General features: G+C 34.3%; 1 protein-coding gene across 1 annotated transcript in view; it reads right to left on the bottom strand.

Moving 5' to 3' along the window:
- G2E3 (G2/M-phase specific E3 ubiquitin protein ligase) overlaps nucleotides 1-25,985 on the bottom strand; it is a 68,622-nt gene extending 42,637 nt beyond the window's left edge. The window contains exons 1-3 of the mRNA XM_051977306.1: nucleotides 25,777-25,985; nucleotides 1,627-1,687; nucleotides 607-704 (exon numbers count right to left, since the gene is read on the bottom strand). Coding sequence (XP_051833266.1) covers nucleotides 607-704; nucleotides 1,627-1,687; nucleotides 25,777-25,836 — 219 coding nt within the window. The 5' untranslated portion in view covers nucleotides 25,837-25,985. The remainder of the gene's footprint in view (nucleotides 1-606; nucleotides 705-1,626; nucleotides 1,688-25,776) is intronic.
- Between the last annotated feature and the right edge of the window lie 559 nt (nucleotides 25,986-26,544).

Consider the following 26,544-nt stretch of genomic DNA (forward strand, 5'->3'; position numbering starts at 1 on the left):
AATTAAAGCATAGTTATTTTCACTATTGTTGTTGTTGTTGTTTGCTGGGTTTGTTTTTCTTTTCTAATGGTTTGTTCCCTTTTGTTCTAATTTTTTTTTTTTTTTGCGCAACATGATGAATATGGAAATATGTTTAGAAAAATTGCATATGTTTAAAACCCTGGAATACAAGATTTTGCAAAGGGGAATGCTGAATACTAACTTTACATGGATTTGGAAAAATAAAACACTATTGAAAGAAAAGGAAAAAAAAAAACATGAACAGAAAAAAAATTAACCATGAAATTCTTTAAAGAAGTATAGATTGTCTTTATTTGTAAAGCCCATGAAATAAAAGTAGTATTTATATTTTTGAGTAAAATTTTATTGTATTTAAAAATATAAAAAAACATTTCCTAGTTCACAGACTAGGCAATGGGTCTGATCTGATCCTTGGAGTATATAGCTTGCTAACCCTGATCTAAATCAATACTTACATTTTATAAAGGAATAATTAAAGTCTAGTTTCTCTAAATTTAAGGAGTAAGACAATTTGCCAGTGTTCAAAAATGGCCTTACTTTTTCCAAAAATTAAAATTTCAAGTAATTTAAACTGATCATACTTACCAAACAATAGTAATGTATGGTGAGGTTGTGGTCTTGGTAAATTTTCTTTTCTCCATATTTTTCAGGATAGTCATCAGTTCTTCGACAGAGAACACAAGCTGAATGAAAGATTTTTTCCAAATATATTTTAGAGCAAGAGTTATGTATCAGATAACAATATATGAATGCGTGGAGAAGAGAAATAGCATTTTTGATTGAGATAATTGAGGAAAGTTTCATAGAAAGAATGGCATCTACTAAGCTAGTTATAAAAGCGGTAATATGTGTGGGCCAAATAAACAGTACATTTTATTTTTTTTAATTAAAGCTTTTTTATTTTCAAAATATATACATAGATAATTTTTGATATTCCCCACTACAAAAACCCTTAAACAGTACATTAAACCAGGGGAAAAAACAGGGAAAAAAGATATAAAGAAGGCTCTACTTCAAATTTCCTTCTTATATTTCTTTCCATCTCCCTGGAAGGCAACTAGGAAAAAAAAAACAGTAAATGAAATGTCCCTACCCTAAGATTTTATAAAGAATAGGTAAAAAATAAAAAAATATATATATTTAGGGGATCTAACCCTATTAAATCAAGCATAATGTAAATATAGATACAAAAGCACATAATAAGATCTTAAGATAGGTAACCAAAGTAAAATTCTAATTCTAATTGAATTCCATATTACCTCCTAATTGTTGCAGTAAAATTTTGTTATAATGTTACATTCCATGTTGAAATTTGCCTATTTACATAAAGTTTCAAATAGTAGGGTTTTCAATTCAATTTGGTCATTCAAAACTATTAGATATATCGAGATACTTAAAGAGAACTTATAACCCTATAAAACAAATTTTTAGATCTTAAGAGATCATCTAATCTAAACTTCTAATTTTATGGTGAGGAAATTAAATTGCTGGTGAAATAAAAGTATCAACAAGAAAACTGGTTTAAAAAACATTAATGTAATCTTTTGAAAATGTTAACATGTACTAAGAACAAAGATAAAATAGCATTAAATTATGTTTACTCACCAAAGTTCTCAATCTGACAAAGATTATTTTCATTCATAATGTGGGACTTTGAAATTGAGTCCTAAAAAAAATTTTAAAATGGAAACGAATTTTTAGGATGACTTAAAGACATATGATTTTAAAGCTGATGAAGAACATCTATTTCAGTCTCATTTGATACATGGAAAAACAAGGGCCTTATTATTTAAATAACTTACCCAGGATCACAGAGGTAATTAGTTCTAATCTAGGTCTTTTACTGAACATTCCATATTCTTTTTCTTAAGTCATAATAAATTTCCTCCTGTCCCAAATCTATATATTTTAAATTGCTAATTAGATTGACTATAGTATAGAGAAAATAACAATCAAGTTTATATTGGTTTTTGATAAACTCAAGTTTTGGATTGGCATAGAACCTATTTCATTTTTGATTAAACACTAATGAACTAAAGAGTCTAGAAATATGGCAGTTAGAGGTATGCTCAGTTCTACTGCTTTCTTTCCCACTATACAGATACAAGCCCTCATTCTGATTCATTTCCCTAGTGACAGCCAGTAAACTTACTTCAAATTTCAAATTTAATATTTAAATAACCATCTTATCAATATTTTATCAATCAACAATTATTTTATTAAGCATCTAAAAAAACACTGAGGTACTAAGGCCTGACAAAACAAATTAAAAATGAAAGTCTCTGTCCTCAAAGAGCTTAGACTATTGAAAAAAAGACAATATGTACAAAGAAACACATACAGACACACTCACACACAGTAATTCCTCTCCATGCAGCACTATAGACATGTGAATTTTCTCTAACATGCTTAGAAACTTATTCCAGCCCCAAAATTCACATGTAGGAAATACCTTTACGCCCCAGTCTCTTTCTCTGATTAGATGATTCTTCTCAAAGTTTCCAAGGCCTTCAGGCCAACCATATCTCATTCCTCTTCAGCATACATTTCAGACTTTTTTCTACCATATGTCTTCACAGCATGGTTACCTTTCTGCTGCCTGCCTACCTTTCTCATTGTCCCACATTCTTTTCTTTAGTTTTAAACCAGCAGGTCATTGCAATAGACCAAGAGTAAGGTAAAGAAAGTCTACATCAGGATGGCTGCACTGTAAGAAGAGAGAAGGGAGATATACTAGAAATGCTACAGTAGGATAATCAATAAAGTTTGCTCATGGATTGGATATGGGGAGTAGGAGAGTGTATGAAGTTGAAGATGACAAAAAAATGAACTCAATCTTAGACGTGTGGAGTTTAAGATGTCTAAAGGATATCCAGTTCAAGATAGCTAGTTTTTGTCTTTTGAAGTTTAGCACAAAAAAAATACATGGAAGAAACAGTGAAAAGTTGAGGATGATGTCAAGATTTTAAATACTGGAAACTAGAAGAATGATAGTACCTTTAGCAGATTTAGAAAGTCAGGAAGAGAAGCATTTGAGAAAAAAAGACAATTAAGTTTTGTTCCAGAAAAATTGGAGCAACAATTTATATCTGGAAGAGAATTTTGCTCCCCTCTAATCCAATCCCCTCATTTTCAGAAGATGATACTGGAATCAACTTATGACTTATCTAAGATCACCTTTTCATTCTTCCTCGAGTTTCCTTGGATAAGAGAAAGGTGCCTTATAGAAGGGAGATCTTGAGCTGAATCTTAAAGCTAAGCAAGGAAGTCAACAGAAGTGAAGGAGAACATTTCCAGAAAGGGGGGGGCAATGAAAAGGCACAGAACTATGGCATGAAGTGTCATTGGTATTGTGAAGTACACATAAGAGTTTAAAGTATAAGAAAAAACTGGGAAAGTAGAAAATAAGCTTTTAAAATCAAATGCAATATTTTATATTTAATCCTAGAGGGAACAAAGAGACACGAGTTATTGAATAGGGAAGCAACATGGTTAGATTATGTATTTTAGGCACTTTGGTAGCTGAGTGAAGATAGATTCTGGAAGAAACAGACTTTGGGGAAATGAATCATAAGGCTATCTCAATAGCCCATGTGCAAGGTGATAAAGGTCTGAATCAGAATAGTGGTTGTGATGAAAGGAGAGAAGGTGTGTATATACATACATACATATATACATACATATATGTATATATATATGAAAGATGTTCTGTTGTCATAGAAATAAGACTTGGCAACAGACAGAATATGTCAAATGACTACCAGCAAGGAAATAGAGATGGCAACTGGGAGGATAGTGGTGCCCTCTATAGTAACAGGGAAGTTTAGAAGAGGAGGAAGACAAATCCTGTGGTAGACATGAGTTTGAGATGCTTATAAGAGATCCATTTTGAGATGTTCAAAAAGCTTTTGGTGATAAAAGACTAGAATTCAGGAGAGGTTAGGGTTGGATATAAAGACCTAAGAAACATCTGCATGGAGAAGATCATTGAACTTATGGGAGCATCTGATAGGCTCACCAGAGAAGACAAGGACACAGGGCAGATGGGGTTTAGGGGATTAACCAAGCTTAATGGGTATGACCTGGATTAAAATCTAGCAAAAAAGACCAAGAAGGAGCAAAGAGGAGAATTGAGAGAACAATGTCAGAGTTGAAACAACATTAGATTTGTTAAATTAAGAGGTCAATGGCTACTTTAAAGAGATTAGTTTCAATCCAAAGAAGAGAGCAAAAGCCATAAACCCATCTTATACAAAGTTAAGAATTGAAGAGAGAAAATAGAGACCTCAGATGTAGACCACTTTCTCAAAAAGGTTAATGGAGAAGGGGAGGAAAGAAAAAGGACAAATGCTCACAGACATATGTTAGAGAGCAAGTGAGGGTTTTTAAAAAGAAAGGCGCCATAAGCCAGTTTATAGACGGAGGAAGGCAGTAGTAGACAGGGGAGACAGAAAGAATTGGGAAAAATACAGATGAGAGAAGGGGAAATTTTCTGGAGAAGAGAGGAAAAGATGGGATCAGGATTGTTTCTAGATAATTTTGCCTTAGCAAGAAAGGCCAGCCTTTTTTGGCAAAAGAGATGGCAAAGGAGGAGATGAGGAAGATATTTAAGTGACATGAGATATGGAGGGGAAAAAAAGAAGCTCTTTTCAAATAGTCTCTATTTTTTTCTGTGAAATATGAAGTGAGGTTCTCAAATAAGATGCTTGGGGTGAGAAGAGGTAATGTAATTTCTTATTCTGGCATATTGTTTTATATGAGAGATGAAAAGGCTTAGAACAAATTATTAGGAATACAAATACACTAAACCAAAATATAATCTGTGAGAAACAAAAAAAAAAGCAATAATATTAAAAGAAAATATGATCTTCCATACAATCATACATATTGATCCTGAAGATAAGATATATGGAGACAACTTGAAGATCACTGGTCTCCTGGGTGATTGTAACAATTCAAAAAAACAGTAACACCATGATGCAAAAAAAGAGTACAAGAAAAAAATCTCCCAAAATTCTGAACATAAAGAAGTACCAATTGAAAGAATCCCCCCAAATTGCCACCAGGAGAAAAAAAAAAAAAGAACAAAAACACATCACCACTAACACAAAAAACTTTATGCAGCAAACTTCAAGACATATAGTGATTAAATGTAACAATTCCAATGATAAACAACAAACTCTGAAAGCAGAAGAAAGGCCTTTAAATAAAAGCAACTGAAAACTATGAGACTATTCCTCATCCAATATAAACTGCAGAAGAGAATGGAATAATGTCCCAGAGAACAAAGGTGTTTAAGATTCATCACAATACTCTGTAAATATCAGCCTAATATGCTAATGAAAAAATACTTACTTCAACAAGAGGTGTTAGAAAAAAGGTTAGGAGCAAATTATTTGCTTTGTGGAACCTTATCCAAAAAAATAAATAAATAAATAAAAACACACACACAAGAAAGATAAACAAGGACTACACAAGAAATAAATCATCTCAAGAAAAAAAAAATGGAATCCTACTTCCATCCTAAACAATTAAGAAACAGGAAGTTTTGTACAAGGATAACAACAACATTAAATTTCTTTTTAAAAATCGTCCATTAAAAAAAGAAAACCAGAATTTAAACAAATATGATGGTGGGAAAATGGATGTGAAACATTATAAATTATACTTCAAAACACTGGACAATACATAAAAGAACCATGTGGTAGAAGTAAAAGATATTATATGATATATCTTGCTCAGTGACAAATGGTAAATTGACATTTTTAAAAGTGAGGCACAACAGAAGAAAATAGAGAGAATGCAAGACCTATAAAGTAGTAACACACAGATGTTGTTTATAAGAACTCAAAATAGGTAACTTAGAAGATTTAATTCCATGTTGAAGAGAGACTTTTTTAGAATTAAGAATTAATTATAAGAACCATGAATCAAAGAATAAAGATCTAGTACAGAAAAGGAAGAAAGTTAATCAAGAGAATGAAGGAGGAATATTAAATAAAAGAAAGAAAAAAGAACTAAGTAAAATTACAAAACTATGTAAAAGAATGACAAAGTGGGAAGAGAGTCTGTGGAAAGAGCTGCCTTGAAATATTAAAAAATATAAGTGGAAACAAAACATTTTCCTTACAGAAGTAGTAGCATAATAACAAAAATTTAATTCAAGAAAAAAATGGAAGAAAAAATGTAATTTGCATTAACTATAAATTTGAATAGATACAAATACAACAAGAATGAAAATGATGGATTGGAAAGAACATAAAACCTCACATTGCTTCCAAGAAATATACTCCAAAAGCAAGGTGACACACAAAATGAAAATGAGGGAATAGAATAAAATTTTATTAGGTAAATCCAAAAAAAATTAGGACTTTCAATTATGCCATAATATTTTTGTAAAATTACAACATAAAGAAATAATCCAGGAACTTATGTTATGCTGAAAGGAAACAGAAAATAAACCAATATCAATATTGAATTTATATGCTTAAAATGCATTAGCATACAAATTTATAAAGGAAAAAAATACCTTACATTAAGACATAGATGGGAGCATAATAACATAAAGAGACTTTAATCAATCTCTCCCAGGTTTGGACGGATCTGGAAAAGGTAAACAATATAGAATTAGACTTATGATGTCTATTAAATAGGATTGCTAAAGAATATGTATTTTGTGGAAATTTTACAAAAATATACCATATCGGGACATAGAGATAAAGCAAGTAAATTTAAAAAGGTAGAAATAGAAAGTACATCTTCCACAAAACATTACAAATAAGAATAGTAATCAGTTTACAGAGCACAAAGATATAAACCCAAATGGATCTAGCAATAAAATATAAAATAACAAGCAGAATAACAAACCACAGAAAGAATAATTATGTGAAAGAAAATGATATTGATAAAACAATATACCAGAAATTCTGGATGCTAAAATATTCCACAGAAGAAAAATTCCCCCCAAAATATATTAACAAAATAGAAAAGGAGAAGATTAATGGACTGAATGGTAATTTTTAAAAATTAGAAAGTCAACAAGGAAAATCAAAACAAGCACAAAAAAGGAGATGTTAAGAAATAGAGAAATGATAAACAGAATTAAAAGCTGATTATGCTAAACACACACATGTATAAGACAGAAGGATCTTTTTGAATAGCATAAAGAGTATCTAAAATTAAAAGCAAGAGTCATATACAATGGGGATATATCAGAATCTTTCCCAATAAATATGTAAATGAAAAAAAAAAGTCCACTCTTCTTCTTGTTGTTGATTGATATATTTCTCAAGGGGAAGCTAGGTAGCACAGTGGAGAGCACTAGCCCTGAAGACAGAAAGGAGGACCCAAGTCCAAATCTGTACTCAGATGCTTAATACTTCCTAGCTATGTCACCCTAGGCAAGTCACTTAATCCCAATTGCCTCAGAAAAAAATCAAAAAACCAACAACAACAACAAAACCCACACAGAGATATATTTCTTAAAATGCTAACAATAACAATAAGCTAGAGAAAGAAACTAAAGTCATAAAGACAGGTGAACAATTAATAAAGACGATAAGTAAGCTATGCAACCAAATATATTAAAGCAAACAGCTACCTGCACCTACAAAGACAATGTAGATGAGGAGAAACAAGCAGTCAGTAGAAAAGTTAATCTGTTTTTATTAAGTTTTTATTAAGTTTCTCAGGTAAAATTTTGGTATCCAATACATATGGACAAGTCAATAGAAGGCTGCACACTAGTGCATGGTTGTCAGAGTTGTGAATTAACACAACCAATTTAGCAAGCAAATAGTCACTTGCAAATAAAGTAACTAAAATGTCTCAACATTTTGACTTAGAAATTCCACTATCAGGCATAGACTCCAAGAAGTCACTGATAAGAAGAAAATACCCACAAAATAATAACTGTTTTCGTGTTTTATAATGTTTTCAAAGTGCTTGTCATGTTTTCAAAGTGCTTGTCATATATTATCACATTTGATTTTCACAAGAACTGTGGATAGATGTCATTATTATACTCATTTTATAGATGAGAAAACCAAGGCTAAAAGAAGTTAAATGGGTCAGGTAAGTGGCACAATGGATAGAGCATCAGCCCTGAAGTCAGGAGGACCTGAGTTTTAATCTACATCAGACACTTAAGACATCCCAGCTGTGTGACTCTGGGCAAGTCACTTAACCCTAATTGCCTCAGATTAAAAAAAAAAAAAAAAAAAAAAAGAAGAAGAAGTTAAATTAGAATTGAAAACAAAATTGATATCCATTGATTAAGGAATGGCTAAACCAACTGAAATGAATGTAATGGAAAATCATTGTGCTATAAGAAATGAAAAATATCATGAATACAAAGAAACATGGAATGATTTTTACTATCTGATAGGAAATGAAATAAACAACAACAACAAAAGTCATACACAGAGATTACAAACTATTTCTTAACTTCTCACAGGTTGACCGTTTTACTCATTTCCCCCCTTTTTATGTTCTTTCAATCGTGTTGTCATATATTAGTTCTCAGAGCAGGGAAGGGAGTGGGACAATGTGACAAATTCTGGAGTTGTAACAAGCAAAAGTTATCATCAAATTTTATTTTATAAATTACTCCTAAGGAATTGGCAAGTCAAAAAACAAATCATGGGAAATGGTAATTTATTAAAGATAATGACAACAAAAAGACAATATATATGATGTTTGGAAGTAGTCAAAATGGTCCTTTGGGGAAATTTTTCTCCTCCTGCTTTCATCAACAAAAGAATGAATAGATCAATGAATTAGGAATGCAATGCCTACACTTTATGATATTGTATAGTTTATGATATATACAGTACATGATAAGAGTGATATATCTGGAGTTGAGAAGACGAATTTAAAAACAGAAAATCAACATCATTTAAAAAAATTAAATAACAAAATTTCCTAGAGATAGCTTGTATAACAGATAAGAGAGCATTGTACTTGGAGTCAGAAAATCTAGTGAAAAACCTTCAGCCTCACTTACTAGTTACATGACCATAGGCAAATCATTTATAACCTGTCTACCTTTAGTCTCCTCTCTAAAGTGAAAATAATCATAGCACCTGTTGTGAGAATGAAACAATATAATAACTGTATTGCGCTTTTGCAAACCTTAAGGCACTAACTCCTAATTTTAAAAATTCTGAAAACCCAATGTTATTTAATTTTAAAGCTCCCCCCCCAAAAAAATTACTCAACACAAAGCAATTTTTTTGAAAAACTGAAAAATAAGTACTCTAATTGGTTAAAAGAAAAATCAAATTATCAGTATCAAAAAATGAAGAAAGTGAATTCACAACAAATGAACACAAAATTATGAAAATTACTAGAAATCAAATTATTTTATCCAATTTTAAATCAAAAAAACAGAATTTCTAAGTGAAATGTGTTTTTTACCAAATTTGCCAAGAAAATACCTTTTTTAACACAAGTAATGGAGATCTTAACGCTTTCTGAGCAAAAGAAATGAAAACAAGTCATAAAATGGTTTCCCCAAGAAAAACCTTCTGAATCAAATTGCTTCATAAACAAATTCTCTCAAGCATTTAAAAAGTAATTCTACTATAACAAAAACTGTTTTAAAAGGAGGCTGCTATTATATTCCTTCTATGACATAAATACGATTGTGATACCTGAGCCACAAAAAGTCAAAACAGAGAAAACTATACACCATTAACATCCCTCATGAATACTGATGCAAAAATTTTAAAGTAAAATATTAATAAGGAGACTATAACAACATACCACAAAGATTATACATTGTGACCAGAATAGATTTTTATTAGCATCATATATTAAGAACACTATCAATATAACTGACAATATTAATAATAAGAACAACAAAAATATGATTATATCAACAGATGCAGAAAAGGCTTGACAAAATACCATTTTGTCCATTCCTTTAAAAAACAAACAAAAAAAAAAACCACCAGAAAGGATGCGAATGAAATAATCTTAAATAGTTCTTAATACAATTAATATCTTTTTAAAACAAAGAACTAGAATTATATGAAATAAGTTTAAACTAGAGGCCTTTCCAATAAGATGAGGGGTAAAGCAACAATGCCCATATCACAACTAATATTTAATATAGTGCTAAAAACGATAGCTGTAGCAACAAAGCAAGAGGAGCAAATGAGGTAATAAGCATTGGCAAAGCAGAGTTCCCTAAGTATACAATCATTATTATTTCCTTTTGCATAAAATAGAATGGTATACTTAGAGAACTCTTGACAGTCAAAAAATTAATTAGGTAAACATGAGCAAAACTGAAAGATTTAAACTCACATGTTTCTATTACCAACAAAATCCAGGAAGAATTAGAAAAATTCTATTTTAAAAATTGTATAATGTATAAATTATTGGGAGCCTACCTGCCAAGATACAGAGTACTACGTGAATACAAATGCACAACACTAAATGCACATATCTATTGGTTACTCATGAGAAAGTTTAACTAATATAATAAAAATGGGCATACTAATAGTTTAGTGCTATGTCAAACTACTTTTTTAGAGCTAGAAAAATAATTCTTTTGAAAAAACAAAACAAAATACAAGATTAAGAATCTCAAAGGGAAAAAAGGGAGCTTAGCAACATTAGATCTCAAACTAGGCTACAAAGCAAATTTATCTGGTACTGGTTAAGAAATATGTTGATCAGTGGAACAGACTGGGTACAGAAATACAGAAACAAACACAGTAACCTAATGTTTGATAAACCTAACAATCCCAACTACTGAAATAAAAACTCACAATACATTAGAAAAAAAAAAAACTTCTGGGAAAACTGAAAAGCAGTCTGCCAAAAACTAAGTATAGACCAATATGTCACAATATCTTTATATCAACATAAACTCTAAATATCTATATGATTTAGACACAAATTAAGGGAGCAAGAAAAAAAATTCAGTCATATCTATGTATGTACATATGTATAATAAATATGTAAAAACACATAAATATATAGAAAAATAAGAATAGAGGGGCTTACAGAGATTAAAGGTAAAAAGGACAATTTTGATTACAGAAGATTTTTTTTTTAACACACAAAATCTGTGCAGCTAAAATTAGAAGTAGGTAAATGCAGAAAATTTTTTTGCAGCAATATTCACTAAAAGTCTAATTTCTAACATATAGAGAATTGATTCCAATATGATTAAAAATCCTTAACCAATAAATGGCCAAAATATCCAGGAATGGGAAATTTTCAGAAGAGGAAATCTAAGCCATGAAAAACTATGTGAAAAAATGTTCCAAATCATGAATATTTAGATACTTCAATATTGAAGCAACTCTTGAGTAGCTATCACACTTACAAAAGTGACAAAAAGGAAAAATGACTAAGGCTAAAAAGGCCACAGGAAAACAGATACACTCATGAACTTTCGGTATAAGTAAAGAAGTCCAGCCTTTCTGAAAAACAATTAGAAACTACACCTCCCCCCCCAAAAAAAATGATCTAGCTCTTTGAACCAGCAATACCACTGCTTAGTCCTGCACCCCCAAAAAATCAAAGATATGTACATAAGTAGCTATGTTAAAAATTAAAGTGTGGTAAATACATAGTAAAGTTCAATAGAGAGAAAAGAGAATTTTAAGAAGGTGTGGATCACTTCTAGCTGAGTGGATTCCAGATGGCACCTGAGCTTAGACTTTGAAAGAAATAAACCAAATACAAAGGGATAACATTAAAAATATGAGAGCTTGCATAAATAAATGCACAAATGTAAAAAAAGTATTAGTACTTCACTTTGGCTATCAAGTAGAACACATAAAGAGTAATAATAATAGATAAAGTTTACATACAGTTTTCAGGTTTAGGAAGTACTTTATAAACATTATCTCATTTAATCCTTCAATAACTCTGTTATATAAATAAAAAAAGTAAAACCTTTAAAAGTTAGGTCATTTACCCTTAAACAAGCTAAGAAAATGTTGGAAAAGTAGGATTCAAATGCAAGTCTCTCCTGATTCTTAAGTGCTATGCTTTAAAAAATTTATGAAAGACTTTAAATGTCAAGTTTATGTTATTTTATCATATATGAAATCAGGAGCCAACAGAGCTTTTAATTGGAGAAGAAATGAGCAGATCAATAAATAGGAAGATTATTATTTTGTAAAGATCTTTCTCTCACACTCCATTCTCCCTTTCCATCTTCTTGTTCTCACTGAGACTTGGATCTCTCCATAATATATATTAGTTCCCTGGTCATTCTCTCCATGCCTGTTACCTTCACTTATTATAGCCCCTCTTCTTCTAACCTTCTGTCCCCACAGACATTAACCCTGGAAAGAGAGTTGAAATACTTTGTGTTCTCCAGTCTTATTTTTAGACTTATCCCTTTGCTACCATCACTCAACAAGTTATCCTCTTTTAAGTTCAAACACAACTACCTACCCAATTCAAATCATGATGCCTTGTGTACACTGAATTCAGCACTTAGTTCACTATCTTCTTCTCTTTTCCAACTCCTGCCATTATATTAAAGAATTTCAATATCCTTGTTGAAATTCTATCAGTCTCCATTATATATCATCCCAAACCTTCTATCTCTTTAAATCCCTATTGCCGAACTCTTTCACTCCTCTTTAGCTACTGAATTGGGATAGTGCCAATGAACATCAGCATTGTTTTCTTAATAAAACTTTAGTATTCTTGACTATAATTTTCTATCATTCAATCTTTCCCTAAGTCTCACCTTCCTAAACCCATACCCATATCAAAACTTCTAATACCTCTACTCCTTAGTACTTTCTCAAGCCTTTAAGTCCTACTTTAACTTCACTTTCCATCCTTTCTCAATTTTAACTTTATTGACCAATTCAACCTCTGTACTATTTATTCCCAAATCCCTTGTCAAATAATAACTCTGGCTTATTCCCACTGCCTTCTTCACTCTAGTTAATACTAATTCTGAATGGAGCTGGAAGAAGTCATAGAATTATGCTAGGTCTAATACTCTATAAATGATTATGGAATTTCATCTGTTTCCCTCAATATCCTATCTCTTGTGTCTGAACCCTTTTTCTCTATTCATAGAGCCACCACCTTAGGTTAGATGTTCATCACTTTTTATCTGATAGTTTCTTCCCTTTCCAGTCCATCCTCTAAATGTAGATTAACCATATCATTTTGCTACTCAATAAATTCTATTAGCTCCTCTAAAATCAAATGCCAGTTCCTATATCTTTTTTTTATTTAAAAAAGTTTTTATTAGTATTTTATGTTTACATCACCATAATATTCCATATATATCCCTCCTCATTACCCCTGAAAATTATCCTATATTCCTCGGGGGGAAAAAGTCAGTATAATCAATACACTGAAAAAATCCAAAAACATGCTCAATATGTAACATGTCAACTTCCTACTTTCATGAAAGGGTAGGCTAAAGATGTCTTCTTATATGTCTTCATTTGAGTCTCACTTGATCTTTTAAATTTTGTTATATTTAATTTTGATTTTTTTGGTGTGTCATTCTATTTACATTGTAGTTATTGTACATTGTAATGTTCTCTCTAAAATGTAATGTTCCCTGTTGAGGTTTTCTTGGGGTCTCTGGAGGCAGCCTTCGTTTCAGTTCAGTAATCACCACAAGTGCAGCCAGGTATTAAAGTCCAAATCCTCTTTATTATCTCTTTCAAAGTCCTATTTCCTTCACTTTGGAGGCTTTCCGGAGTCTTGGCTTCAGTGGAGAAACAAAAGAGGAGAGCCTGCCATCAATGTGGTGTGAGATGGGATGAATCTGTCCGAGTCCATGGGCTTGTGCTCCAGCCTTCAGATTCCAGCCTCCAGCCTTCTGTCCACTTGTCTCTGAATCTCCCTGGCTGAGGCTTATATGCTACTTACTGAGTATACACTAATCATTGTATCACTAGGAAACCATTATTTGTTGTAGGATTAAATCAATGGTAAACTACATTAACCATTGTCTCCTCAATTCTACTTAGTACCTTGTTTCAAATTCTGGCCCATAACATTTTCTTGTAGGATTAAATGAATCATACTGAACTGAACTAAATTAGGTAACTATTGTCTCCATTAATTCCACTGACTTAGTACCTTGTAAGAATCCTTTGTTTCAAGTTCAGAGTTCCAGCCCATAACAGTATATATTGTTTCCTTGTCTCTGCCTACTTCAAACTGAACGAGTTTGTAAGGATCTTTCCAATTTTCTTTCTATTTATCTCACACATACCACATCTTACAATATATTAATATTTCATTTCCTTCATGGAATTTGCCTAATCATTCCCCAGTTGACAGACATCTTCTTTGTTTCTAATTCCAAGCTAACACAAAAAGCTCTACTATAAATATTTTGGAATATATGGGGACTTTCTTATTACTTTCTTGGGATATAAGCCCAATAATGGAGTCTCTGGTTCAAAGGGTATATGCATTTTAGTCACTTTATCTAATTTCAATTTCCTTTCCAAAATGACTGCACCATTTCATAGCTCTACTAACAATATATTAGTGTGCCTATCTTGCACAATCCAGTATTGACTATTGTAATTTTTTGGTTATTTTTGCCAATTTGTAGTGTATAGGTGAAACCTCAGAGTTATGTGGTTGTAAATATTTTGCAATTCTTTTAAGAATTGTCTGTTCATATCCTCTGACTATTTATTGGTGAATGGCTAATTAGTATTAAATATACTGATTATTTATATATCCTAAGTATCAAAACCCCTTTTCAGATAAATCTCATACAAAGATTTTTTCTCATTCAACTGATTCCTTTATCACCCTAGACCTATTAACATTGTCATTGTCAAAGTTTTTCAGCTTCAAGTTCCCACTTGTGCAAAAACACAATATTTATGTTCCTTTATATAACTTTGCTTTATGTGGCCCTGTTCCTACTGTCTCTCTTCCCTTCATCCATGATCCTCCCTTTTCATTTAATACTTCTTTCCCTTTATAGTTTTATTTATTAGTTCCTTTTTCTTTCCTGCTTTCAAATAATTATACATTTCTTTTTTTTGTTAGTCAGATTCTTTCTTCTTTCTTCCCTCTTCAGCTAGTTCTGTTCCTTAAGTTTTAAAACATCATTTCTTTACAACAATTTCAAAAATGGATATTTCTTTCTCTTTTCATTATTCATCTTCTCTTCCTCTTTATTCTAGAGCCTCATTCTCTGATTCATGACTCATATAATTTTCTGTTCTCTTTTTTCTATATTCTTCATGCAATCAACGATTTTGAGAAAATATCTATTTAGGATCCTCTCAATACTTTCTGCCATGGCTTCATAGGGTTTATTCCATGGATTCTCCTTTTCGATTGTGCTTCACTTCTAGAACAATGCCAGTTATTTATTGCAGGTATCAGAGAAGATATTGGCCCAGGATAAGATTCCTTCCCAACTATGTCCCTCATTATGCAACCCGCCAATGACCAATATCCTAGCTTGTTGATCTTATTGTTGATACACGATTTCTGTTTTGAAAAGGTTTGAGAAGTTGTAGGAATTGTAAAAAATGTCTAGTTCACCATTTTGTTGCTCATGGGACCTGAAAGTCCCTATTCTTTAGTGCCAATCTATCCAGATTAATTGTTCATTATATCTTACCCTATAATTCAGTATAGCTCAACTAGCTTTCTCTCTTTCTCCCATATCACATTTTTCTCCATTTGTGCTTTTGTACTGGAATTCTATGCCTGAAATACAATCTCTCACTTTCTCTTCTTCAATGTCTTACAGATCCTGGTCTTCCTTCAAAATATAGCTCCAGGATCACAAGCATTTTCCACTTTTCCCAATTGCTAATAGCCTCTTCTTCTTAAAATCCTTCACAAAATTGAGAACTGAAGGGATATGTGGGATATAAAGTGGGAGACAGAGTATGAGAATGTGATATATGACTCCACAGTTAACATAAACTTTAATGTTAAGAACAAAAGATGCTCTAACTATCCCATGGGAAAACATATGAGACCATGTAACACCCCTAATACTATGCTTTATTTGTTTTGTTTCTATATAACACCTGACCTGAGGGTGAAGTGGAAATTACATACTTCGGTTGCCCAGGACTGGCTTAGTGAGGAAGCTCCCTCCAATAAAATCTATTTTCTTTCAGGTTGGTGGGGCATCCCCTTTTTCTTTAGTATCTCAGTATTCTCATAGAGGTGGGACTATCCCTCAGGATAGTCTGTCACCTATAACTGGCATAATTAGGGCAAAACCTTGAGTTAAAGGTGATGAAAACTGTGAATCTGAGTAACTAGAAGGGCAATAAAGAAAATCAAGCTCCTTTAAAGTAAGGATTGTTTTATTTATTCTTTGTATTTGTGTCTTTGATTCCTAAAACAAAGTAATATATACTTATTGACCATTAAGAATTGTGTTTTACTAGAAATTGAGTGGATGCCCATCAACTGGTAAATGATATATGAATGTAAAGGAATATTATTGTTCTATAAGAAATGATGAGCAAAGGGCAGCTAGATGGCACAATGGATAGAATACTGGCCCTGAAATTAAGAAAACCCAAAATTCAAATCAGTTTCAGACACAACATTCATTAGCTGTGACCCTAGGCAAGTCACTTAACTCCAATTGGGAGGAAGGGAGGGAAGAAAGGAAAGAAGGAGGGAGGGAGGGAAACATATTTAAACTATATCAAATTAATTGATATTTTGGTGGGTAAGAAAGGGAGGGAGAAAAATTTGGAACACAAAGTCTTACAATCTTTCCATGTATTTGGAAAATAAATAAAATACTATTGAAAAAATTTTAAAATGTATTCTACTATGCATATCCTTTGATCCAGAAATACCACTGCCAAGTTTATACACCAGATTTTTTTTAAAGGAAAAAAACTTATACATACAAAAATGTTAGCCTCTTTGTTAGTGGCAAAGAATTGGAGTTTGAGGAAATGTTCATTAATGGGGAATGGCTAAAGAAGTTGTATATATGATTGTGATGGAAAACTAATGTGTTATAAGAAATGACAAGCAGAATGGTTTCAGAAAAACCTGGAAAGACTTATATGAACCGATGCAAAGTTAGAAGAATCTGAACAGTGTATACAATAACATCAATGTTATACAATGATCAACTGTGAATGACTTAGCTACTCAATAATTCAATGATGTAAGACAATGCAAAGATTTATGATGAAAAATGCTATCCACCTCCAAATAAAGAATTGATGGAGTCTGAATGAATATTAAAGCATAGTTTTTAAACTCTTTATTCTTGTTTCTCCCCGCCCTCCCCACTTTGGTCTTGTTTTCTTTTGCGCAATAGCTAAAAGAGAAATATGCTTTGCATCCTATATATGTATAATCTATTGACCACTTCCTCTTAACTAGAAATTAAGAGATAACAGCAATTCAACATTAATGACCCACTGATGAGATACAAAAACAACATAGTATCTTCCCTCAAGAAGAAAAAATTCTATTAAAGGAAATAAAACACATACAAATAGAAGTAACATAGTATATACAAAGTGATTTCAGAAGGGGCAGGAGCACTAATGACAACAGTGGGGGTTCAGCAAATACCTTGTATGGGACGTTGCACCTGAGCTGGATTTTAAGGGACACTAGTATATCTAAAAAGCTAAGGGTTTTTGTTTTTGTTTTTTGCTGAGACAACTGGGGTCTGTAACTTGCCCAGGATCACACATTCAGTAAGTGTTAAGTGTCTGAAATCAGATTTTGAATTCAGGTCCTCCTGACTTCAGGGCTAATGCTCTATCCACTGCACCACTTAGCTGCCCCCAGAAGCCAAGGTTTAAAAGGAGTACAGGGTACAACCTGTTCAAAGGCAAGAAAAATACAAAATGTCACATACAGAAAACAACTGGACAATTTTAGCTCAAATGTTGAATGAATTTTCTTAATTTGCTCACCCCTTTGTCAACCTTTTAATATGAATATTTCCCAAGTTTCTTGATGTCTTTTCCTAATGTTCACTCCCTCCCTAGATAATAATTTGTTTACTCACAGCTTCAACCGCTACCTGTATGAAGATGATGACAATTTATTTCTTCCACTTAATAGCTCTTCTGAAAACCAGAACCACTCCACCAGTTGTCTACAAAACAACTCCACTTAAATGTCTCAGCTGCAGAAATTAAACATATCAGAACCCTAATTGTTTTGTTCCCTAAAAAGGCTTTTCATTCTGATACTGTTTCTCTCTTTGTGTCATCAGCTTCTGTCTCATGTTTATAACCTTTGGTAACTTTTTGTCCATTCTTCTTATTCACTTCCCATATTTAATCAATAATCAAATCTTGTCAATCCATTTCACATCTCTTCCAACTACATTATCCAAGGGCAGCATTACACCTTACCAACTATCAAAATAAACTACTGCTACTTCCATTCTGCCCTCCTCATACAAGAGCACCATGGTGCTTCCAGAATCAGCTTTCTTAGAGATTTGTTGTTGTTCAATAATTTTAGTCTTGTCTGATCAGCTCTTTGTAATCACAATTAGAGTTTTCTTGGGGAAAATATTGAAGTGATTTGCCATTTCCTTCTCCAATTCATTTTACAGACAAGGAAATAAAGGCAAATAGAGTTACATACCCCAAGTCATATGTCTGAGGCCAGATTTGAACTCAGCTCTTCCTGATTCCAGGTCTGGCATCTATCTACTAGCCACCTAGCTGCCTCATATAAATCAGGTCATATTGGTTTTTTTGCTAAAAACAAAACAAAAAAACTTCAATGGTTTGCAATAAACTAGTACTTCTGCCTGCCACTGATTATCATTCACAATTTGATACCACTCTATGCTTTTCTAGCCTTATTCTCATATTATTACCTTCTAAGTAGTCTGTGTTCCAGACAAACTGAATTAAAAGACACGAAGTGATGAAATAGAAAAAGGCACTGGTTCTGAAGAAAAACAAGTCATACTCTCTCTGAGCCATTTTCCTCCTCCCCATGGTACAACATAAGGATTGGTCTAGGTGGTCATCGCTTGAGATTCCTACTACCGTGTTTCCCCGATAATAAGACCTATCCCGAAAATAAGCCCTCCCCTTACTGTGTAAGATTCCTCTAAAATAAGCCCTCCCCCGAAAATAAGCCCTATTGCGATTGCTACTGTAGTGAAGGTGATCCCCTGCGCTATATGCTACATTACGCTTCCCTCTGTATGCACCATCGTCTCCCACCGTGAAACGCACTCCGAGCTGCATCCTATCAGAGCTGCAGCGGTGAGCGTGTCATCCTGTTCTTCCCCAGTGATTTGCTTGCTGGTGCCATTGAGAGCAGTGCTGCGGAAGAGAGCTGAGACAGGATAACATAAAAACCGGGTATGTAAGTGGGAGTGAGGGGGCATGATGGAGGATAAAAGGGCCATGATGGAGGATAAAAGAACTCAGGGGGCATCATGGAGGATAAAAGAACTCAGCCAGCACTCACCGCACTAAAGAAATGAAGAACTTCCTTGCAGAGAATAGATCAAGTAATGATTCCTGCACAAATGACTGCCTATCTCCAGACCCTTGATTTTGCAATAAACAAGCCATTCAAGGACCATTTGCACATGGAATCAATGACTACATTGAAAATAGAATGGAAAGAAATCAGCGTGGAAACTTTGTGAAGCCCTGTCTGCAAGAAGTCGTGACTTGGGTGAAGAAGTCGTGACTTGGGTGAAGAAGTCATGGGATAAAGTTACTGACAGCTGTGTCGCCAAGGCACTACGGGCAAGTTACCTGGACAAGACACGTTCATTTAAAGAGAGTTATATTGCTGGACATGACAGATTGGGTCCACTTCTTCTGAAGGAAATAGAGGCGCAAGACATCCAGGACGGAATTCAGGGTATGGACGCTTATGACGATGTTGTTGAAGAAGATGACATGATCATTATTGAATAAAGGCACTTTTTTTGGTTCAAATTTACCTGTTTATTAAAATTGCTGTCAATGTTCATTAAAATAAGCCTTCCCCTGAAAATAAGCCCTCTGGTGTTTTTCTGTCCAAAAAAATTATAATAAGACAGTGTCTTATTATCGGGAAAACACGGTAGTTCTAATTCTATAATCCTAATCTCTAGCATCTCTCATGCCACAAATTCTTATTATACTTTAACTTTATGGTATAAGAAATACTAAGAATTCACCTTCATCTACTGAATTCCAACCCAACTTTTAAAATTCCCAACTAAATGTTAAAAAAATCCATCTACAATACTTTCTCTAATTTGAACACTCTCCCCATTTCCTTTTAAATCTTAGTATAGCAATTTGTTTTTCAACTGCTCAATGCACTTCATAAGTAATACATGTTTTCTGTTGGTAGTGTATTTCTATTAAACAGTAAGCACTATGAGGTCCAGAACAATATCTTAAATTTTGTACAGGGAAATACAAAAATGTCTAGCTTAGCATACCTGCACAGAGAATAAGTGTTTACTAAATGGAACAGTATGTTTTCTATATATAATATTGCCTATACTGATGAACTGATAAAAGTCAAATAGTAGAGGAAAAAGCATCAGACTGAAATCCAAAAGACCCAAAGTGAAATCTCCCCATTTACTAACTTTGTAACCCTTGTGAAATAAATTAATCTTTCTAAGTCTCAGTGATTCCATAAAAGGAGGCTGAAATAGATGATCACTAAAAGCTCTTCCAGCTCCAAATCCCCATTTCCTTTCAACCAACCAAAATACTTTCATTAAGTGTCTGCAAAGTAGCAGACACAAAAAAATTGAGATGATACAAATTCAACAACCTGAGCCTCAAGGAGCTTTCCTTCCAAGGAGGGAGATAATACATATACATTAGCAAGTATAAAATATATACAAAACAAATAGAAGATAATGGGTGAGGGATTAGAAATGACCATGAAAGGGTCCTCTGTAAATTATGCTTAACTTTTGAAGTGAATTAGGGCTTTTCTGAGCAGAGGTGCCTTCTCGGCAAGGGAATGAGGGTAACAACCAATGTTAAGGTCATTCCTATAATCATCAAAATGGATGGAGAATATAAAACTTTCTATTTCTAACTCATTCATCCAAAGCACTCAAGTAAAGCATTACCATCTATTGTGAAATATTGAAGTGGTGGGCTTTGTCCAGTCATCAATGAAACAGGTAGGTTCTATTATGTTTTCTTATGAGGGAAGTATGATTTAATGGATAGAAGCTGGAAGTCAGTAAGACCCAAGTTTCAAGTCTAGCCTCTGGCCCTAAAAAATCATTAAACTTCTTAATGCCCAAAGCAGGTACTGACCAGCATTCACCCATGGAGTTTGTTTCCTGAGTTTTTCTTTGCTTACAATAAATCTTTGGAAAGTACCAAAATTAAGTGAATCCCAAACCTTCCATTTTAATATGTTCTTCTTGCTAATGCTGAAGTTGGCATTACCCCTGAGAACTGAGTAAAATGACAGAGAAGCTATCTTTTTGTGCTAGTTAATTAACATTATTGGTTGTTTGCACTAAATGTTTTAATGTCCACATTGTGCTAATCATTACGTTGAGCTAAAAAATACTGTCCTGATAAAAGCTACTTCATATTCACTTGGCAGTTTTCATTGCTGCAAGATGTACGATCTTTAAAATTTAATTTATATTGAGCTAAAAGACACTTGTTTTGTAATAAGCTAGAGTTCTGAAAACTCAGGATTGTCAAACATGATTAAAAAAATTTAATTCTAGACAACAGTGTGCGTGTGATTAAAATTCCCGATTTCAATAACAGGACAGAAGGTGAAAAGGCAGGGCTGCGGTTCTGTTTGTTTAGTTCCCTATTATCAAACAACAAAGACCTCCGAAACTTGGGGCAGATCTCATTTCAGCCCAAAGGCACCCGTATGTAATTTAAATAAAGTAAAGGAGTAGGATTTTTTGCGGTAAGGAAAAATGTTAATGTGTGTGTGTGTGTTTTTTTTTTTTTTAAATGAGATTCTGCTAGACCAAAGGATACTCAAATTTCAGTCTAAATCCCCCAAAGATTTTAAAGAATAGACACTCCCTTAGCACTCTATCCCCGGACCTACAACTTAAGGCTAGAAGTCATCATGATTTTTTGTATAGGAATTTTTCCAGAGACTGTTCCAAACAACAGGAGAGGAATGAGAGAAAGAAGGATTACATGAGGTAGTTCCAACCCTAATCTTCCATTCTGCATTTTCCTGAATTTTTCACTTTAAAAAGACAAAACGAAACCCAAAACAAATCAACAACAACTACAACAACAAAGCAGAACTAGCAGCGACTAAGTAGAGCCCTACTTATGGAATGGGATTTACATTCCCTGACATGGATTTCAACTAATCTCCTAGGAAACACTAGCAAGTTTCTAGAAAGAAATGGATTGTTGTAAATTCAGACTGTTGATGTTGAAATTGCATTCTACAAATTGCAAAGCCCCAGACACGAGCACGCCGAGGTTTAAGACAGAGGACAAAGAGCAGCCCACTGGTACCACCCATCCGATGCCCAGGAGCTTACTCTCCCCACCCCCTCCACTCCCCCCAAAAGGAAGGCCTTCCATTTCCCCTATCCACAACTTGCGGTGGGGACAACTCTGTACAAGATCCTTCTAGCACCCCCCACCTCCAACACCCATCCCACCCCCACTTTCCGTCCCCAAGCATCCTTGGAGCTGACCAGCGTAAACAGTGACAATATCATTCGGTTACACTGGAGGCCCTGTCTGCAAGAAGTCGTTGACTTGGGTGAAGAAGTCATGGGATAAAGTTACTGACAGCTGTGTCGCCAAGGCACTACGAGCAAGTTACCTGGATAAGACACGTTCATTTAAAGAGAGCTATATTGCTGGACATGACAGATTGGGTCCACTTCTTCTAAAGGAAATAGAGGCGCAAGACATCCAGGACAGAATTCAAGGTATGGACACTTATGACGATGTTGTTGAAGAAGATGACATGATCATTATTGAATATAGGCACTTTTTTTTGTTCACATTTACCTGTTTATTAAAATTGCTGTCAATGTTCATTAAAATAAGCCTTCCCCTGAAAATAAGCCCTCTGGTGTTTTTCTGTCCCAAAAAATTATAATAAGACAGTGTCTTATTATCGGGAAAACACGGTAGTTCTAATTCTATAATCCTAATCTCTAGCATCTCTCATGCCACAAATTCTTATTATACTTTAACTTTATGGTATAAGAAATACTAAGAATTCACCTTCATCTACTGAATTCCAACCCAACTTTTAAAATTCCCAACCAAATGTTAAAAAAATCCATCTACAATACTTTCTCTAATTTGAACACTCTCCCCATTTCCTTTTAAATCTTAGTATAGCAATTTGTTTTTCAACTGCTCAATGCACTTTATAAGTAATACATGTTTTCTGTTGGTAGTGTATTTCTATTAAACAGTAAGCACTATGAGGTCCAGAACAATATCTTAAATTTTGTACAGGGAAATACAAAAATGTCTAGCTTAGCATACCTGCACAGAGAATAAGTGTTTACTAAATGGAACAGTATGTTTTCTATATATAATATTGCCTATACTGATGAACTGATAAAAGTCAAATAGTAGAGGAAAAAGCACCAGACTGAAATCCAAAAGACCCAAAGTGAAATCTCCCCATTTACTAACTTTGTAACCCTTGTGAAATAAATTAATCTTTCTAAGTCTCAGTGATTCCATAACAGGAGGCTGAAATAGATGATCACTAAAAGCTCTTCCAGCTCCAAATCCCCATTTCCTTTCAACCAACCAAAATACTTTCATTAAGTGTCTGCAAAGTAGCAGACACAAAAAAATTGAGATGATACAAATTCAACAACCTGAGCCTCAAGGAGCTTTCCTTCCAAGGAGGGAGATAATACATATACATTAGCAAGTATAAAATATATACAAAACAAATAGAAGATAATGGGTGAGGGATTAGAAATGACCATGAAAGGGTCCTCTGTAAATTATGCTTAACTTTTGAAGTGAATTAGGGCTTTTCTGAGCAGAGGTGCCTTCTCGGCAAGGGAATGAGGGTAACAACCAATGTTAAGGTCATTCCTATAATCATCAAAATGGATGGAGAATATAAAACTTTCTATTTCTAACTCATTCATCCAAAGCACTCAAGTAAAGCATTACCATCTATTGTGAAATATTGAAGTGGTGGGCTTTGTCCAGTCATCAATGAAACAGGTAGGTTCTATTATGTTTTCTTATGAGGGAAGTATGATTTAATGGATAGAAGCTGGAAGTCAGTAAGACCCAAGTTTCAAGTCTAGCCTCTGGCCCTAAAAAATCATTAAACTTCTTAATGCCCAAAGCAGGTACTGACCAGCATTCACCCATGGAGTTTGTTTCCTGAGTTTTTCTTTGCTTACAATAAATCTTTGGAAAGTACCAAAATTAAGTGAATCCCAAACCTTCCATTTTAATATGTTCTTCTTGCTAATGCTGAAGTTGGCATTACCCCTGAGAACTGAGTAAAATGACAGAGAAGCTATCTTTTTGTGCTAGTTAATTAACATTATTGGTTGTTTGCAGTAAATGTTTTAATGTCCACATTGTGCTAATCATTACGTTGAACTAAAAAATACTGTCCTGATAAAAGCTACTTCATATTCACTTGGCAGTTTTCATTGCTGCAAGATGTACGATCTTTAAAATTTAATTTATATTGAGCTAAAAGACACTTGTTTTGTAATAAGCTAGAGTTCTGAAAACTCAGGATTGTCAAACATGATTTAAAAAATTTAATTCTAGACAACAGTGTGCGTGTGATTAAAATTCCCGATTTCAATAACAGGACAGAAGGTGAAAAGGCAGGGCTGCGGTTCTGTTTGTTTAGTTCCCTATTATCAAACAACAAAGACCTCCGAAACTTGGGGCAGATCTCATTTCAGCCCAAAGGCACCCGTATGTAATTTAAATAAAGTAAAGGAGTAGGATTTTTTGCGGTAAGGAAAAATGTTAATGTGTGTGTGTGTGTTTTTTTTTTTTTAATGAGATTCTGCTAGACCAAAGGATACTCAAATTTCAGTCTAAATCCCCCAAAGATTTTAAAGAATAGACACTCCCTTAGCACTCTATCCCCGGACCTACAACTTAAGGCTAGAAGTCATCATGATTTTTTGTATAGGAATTTTTCCAGAGACTGTTCCAAACAACAGGAGAGGAATGAGAGAAAGGATTACATGAGGTAGTTCCAACCCTAATCTTCCATTCTGCATTTTCCTGAATTTTTCACTTTAAAAAGACAAAACGAAACCCAAAACAAATCAACAACAACTACAACAACAAAGCAGAACTAGCAGCGACCAAGTAGAGCCCTACTTATGGAATGGGATTTACATTCCCTGACATGGATTTCAACTAATCTCCTAGGAAACACTAGCAAGTTTCTAGAAAGAAATGGATTGTTGTAAATTCAGACTGTTGATGTTGAAATTGCATTCTACAAATTGCAAAGCCCCAGACACGAGCACGCCGAGGTTTAAGACAGAGGACAAAGAGCAGCCCACTGGTACCACCCATCCGATGCCCAGGAGCTTACTCTCCCCACCCCTTCCACTCCCCCCAAAAGGAAGGCCTTCCATTTCCCCTATCCACAACTTGCGGTGAGGGACAACTCTGTACAAGATCCTTCTAGCACCCCCCACCTCCAACACCCATCCCACCCCCACTTTCCGTCCCCAAGCATCCTTGGAGCTGACCAGCGTAAACAGTGACAATATCATTCGGTTACACTGGAGGCCCCCGAAGCCCAGGCAAAAACAATGTCCGGAACTCGTTTCTCGAGACTCACCGAGGAAGCTGCCTGGAGACCTCCACAGGGCCCGGCAGCGACAATTCCTATTTTTTCCATCCCTTTCCTTCTCTTTCTCCTCAGGTAGCCGCGAGAACCCCGATCTGAACCCCGACCAACGGCCCCGAAGATTCAAATTTAACCGACTTCCGCCTGCATCCCGGAAGGGGACTGCGGCCCCCACCAATCAATCTGGGCTAGGAGACGGCGGGGACGGAGGGACGGGGGATGGGATGGTGGGGGGGCGGAGTAGTGGAGGGAAGTGGCTGCGTGGAGGAAGCTGTCCTCCCTGGCTCCCGTCGGCCCGCGCCCTTCCCTCTTCCCCCTTCCTAGAACCCCCATTTAGAAATCCAGCCTGCATAGGGGAAGGAGGCTTCCCGCCGGACTGGCAAGTGTGGGAAAATGGGGAGGGAAAATAGGGCGACCTCCAGGCAAAGTCCTCGAAGTTTCCCTGCGCTTCCCAGCGGGGCTAGGAGTTCTAACGTCCTGGATCTCTGGAACAATCTTGAAAGCTATGAACCCCCCCTTTACAGATTAATGTTTTTAAATGCATGAAATTTAATGCAAGGATTACAAAAATAATCTATTATATCGAAGTAGTTATAAAAATATATTTGTATTTATATATCTCTGCATCCTTCTCTTAAGACGAGTATGAGAGTATGTAAAATATTCCGTTTTTATGTCTGAAGAGGGGGAGGGAAGAGAAATAATGGGATATGGCATATATACATACATGTATGCATATATACATATATACCACTAGAT

Source organism: Antechinus flavipes, chromosome 2 (genome assembly GCF_016432865.1).
Source record: "Antechinus flavipes isolate AdamAnt ecotype Samford, QLD, Australia chromosome 2, AdamAnt_v2, whole genome shotgun sequence".
Taxonomy (NCBI): Eukaryota; Metazoa; Chordata; class Mammalia; order Dasyuromorphia; family Dasyuridae; genus Antechinus; species Antechinus flavipes.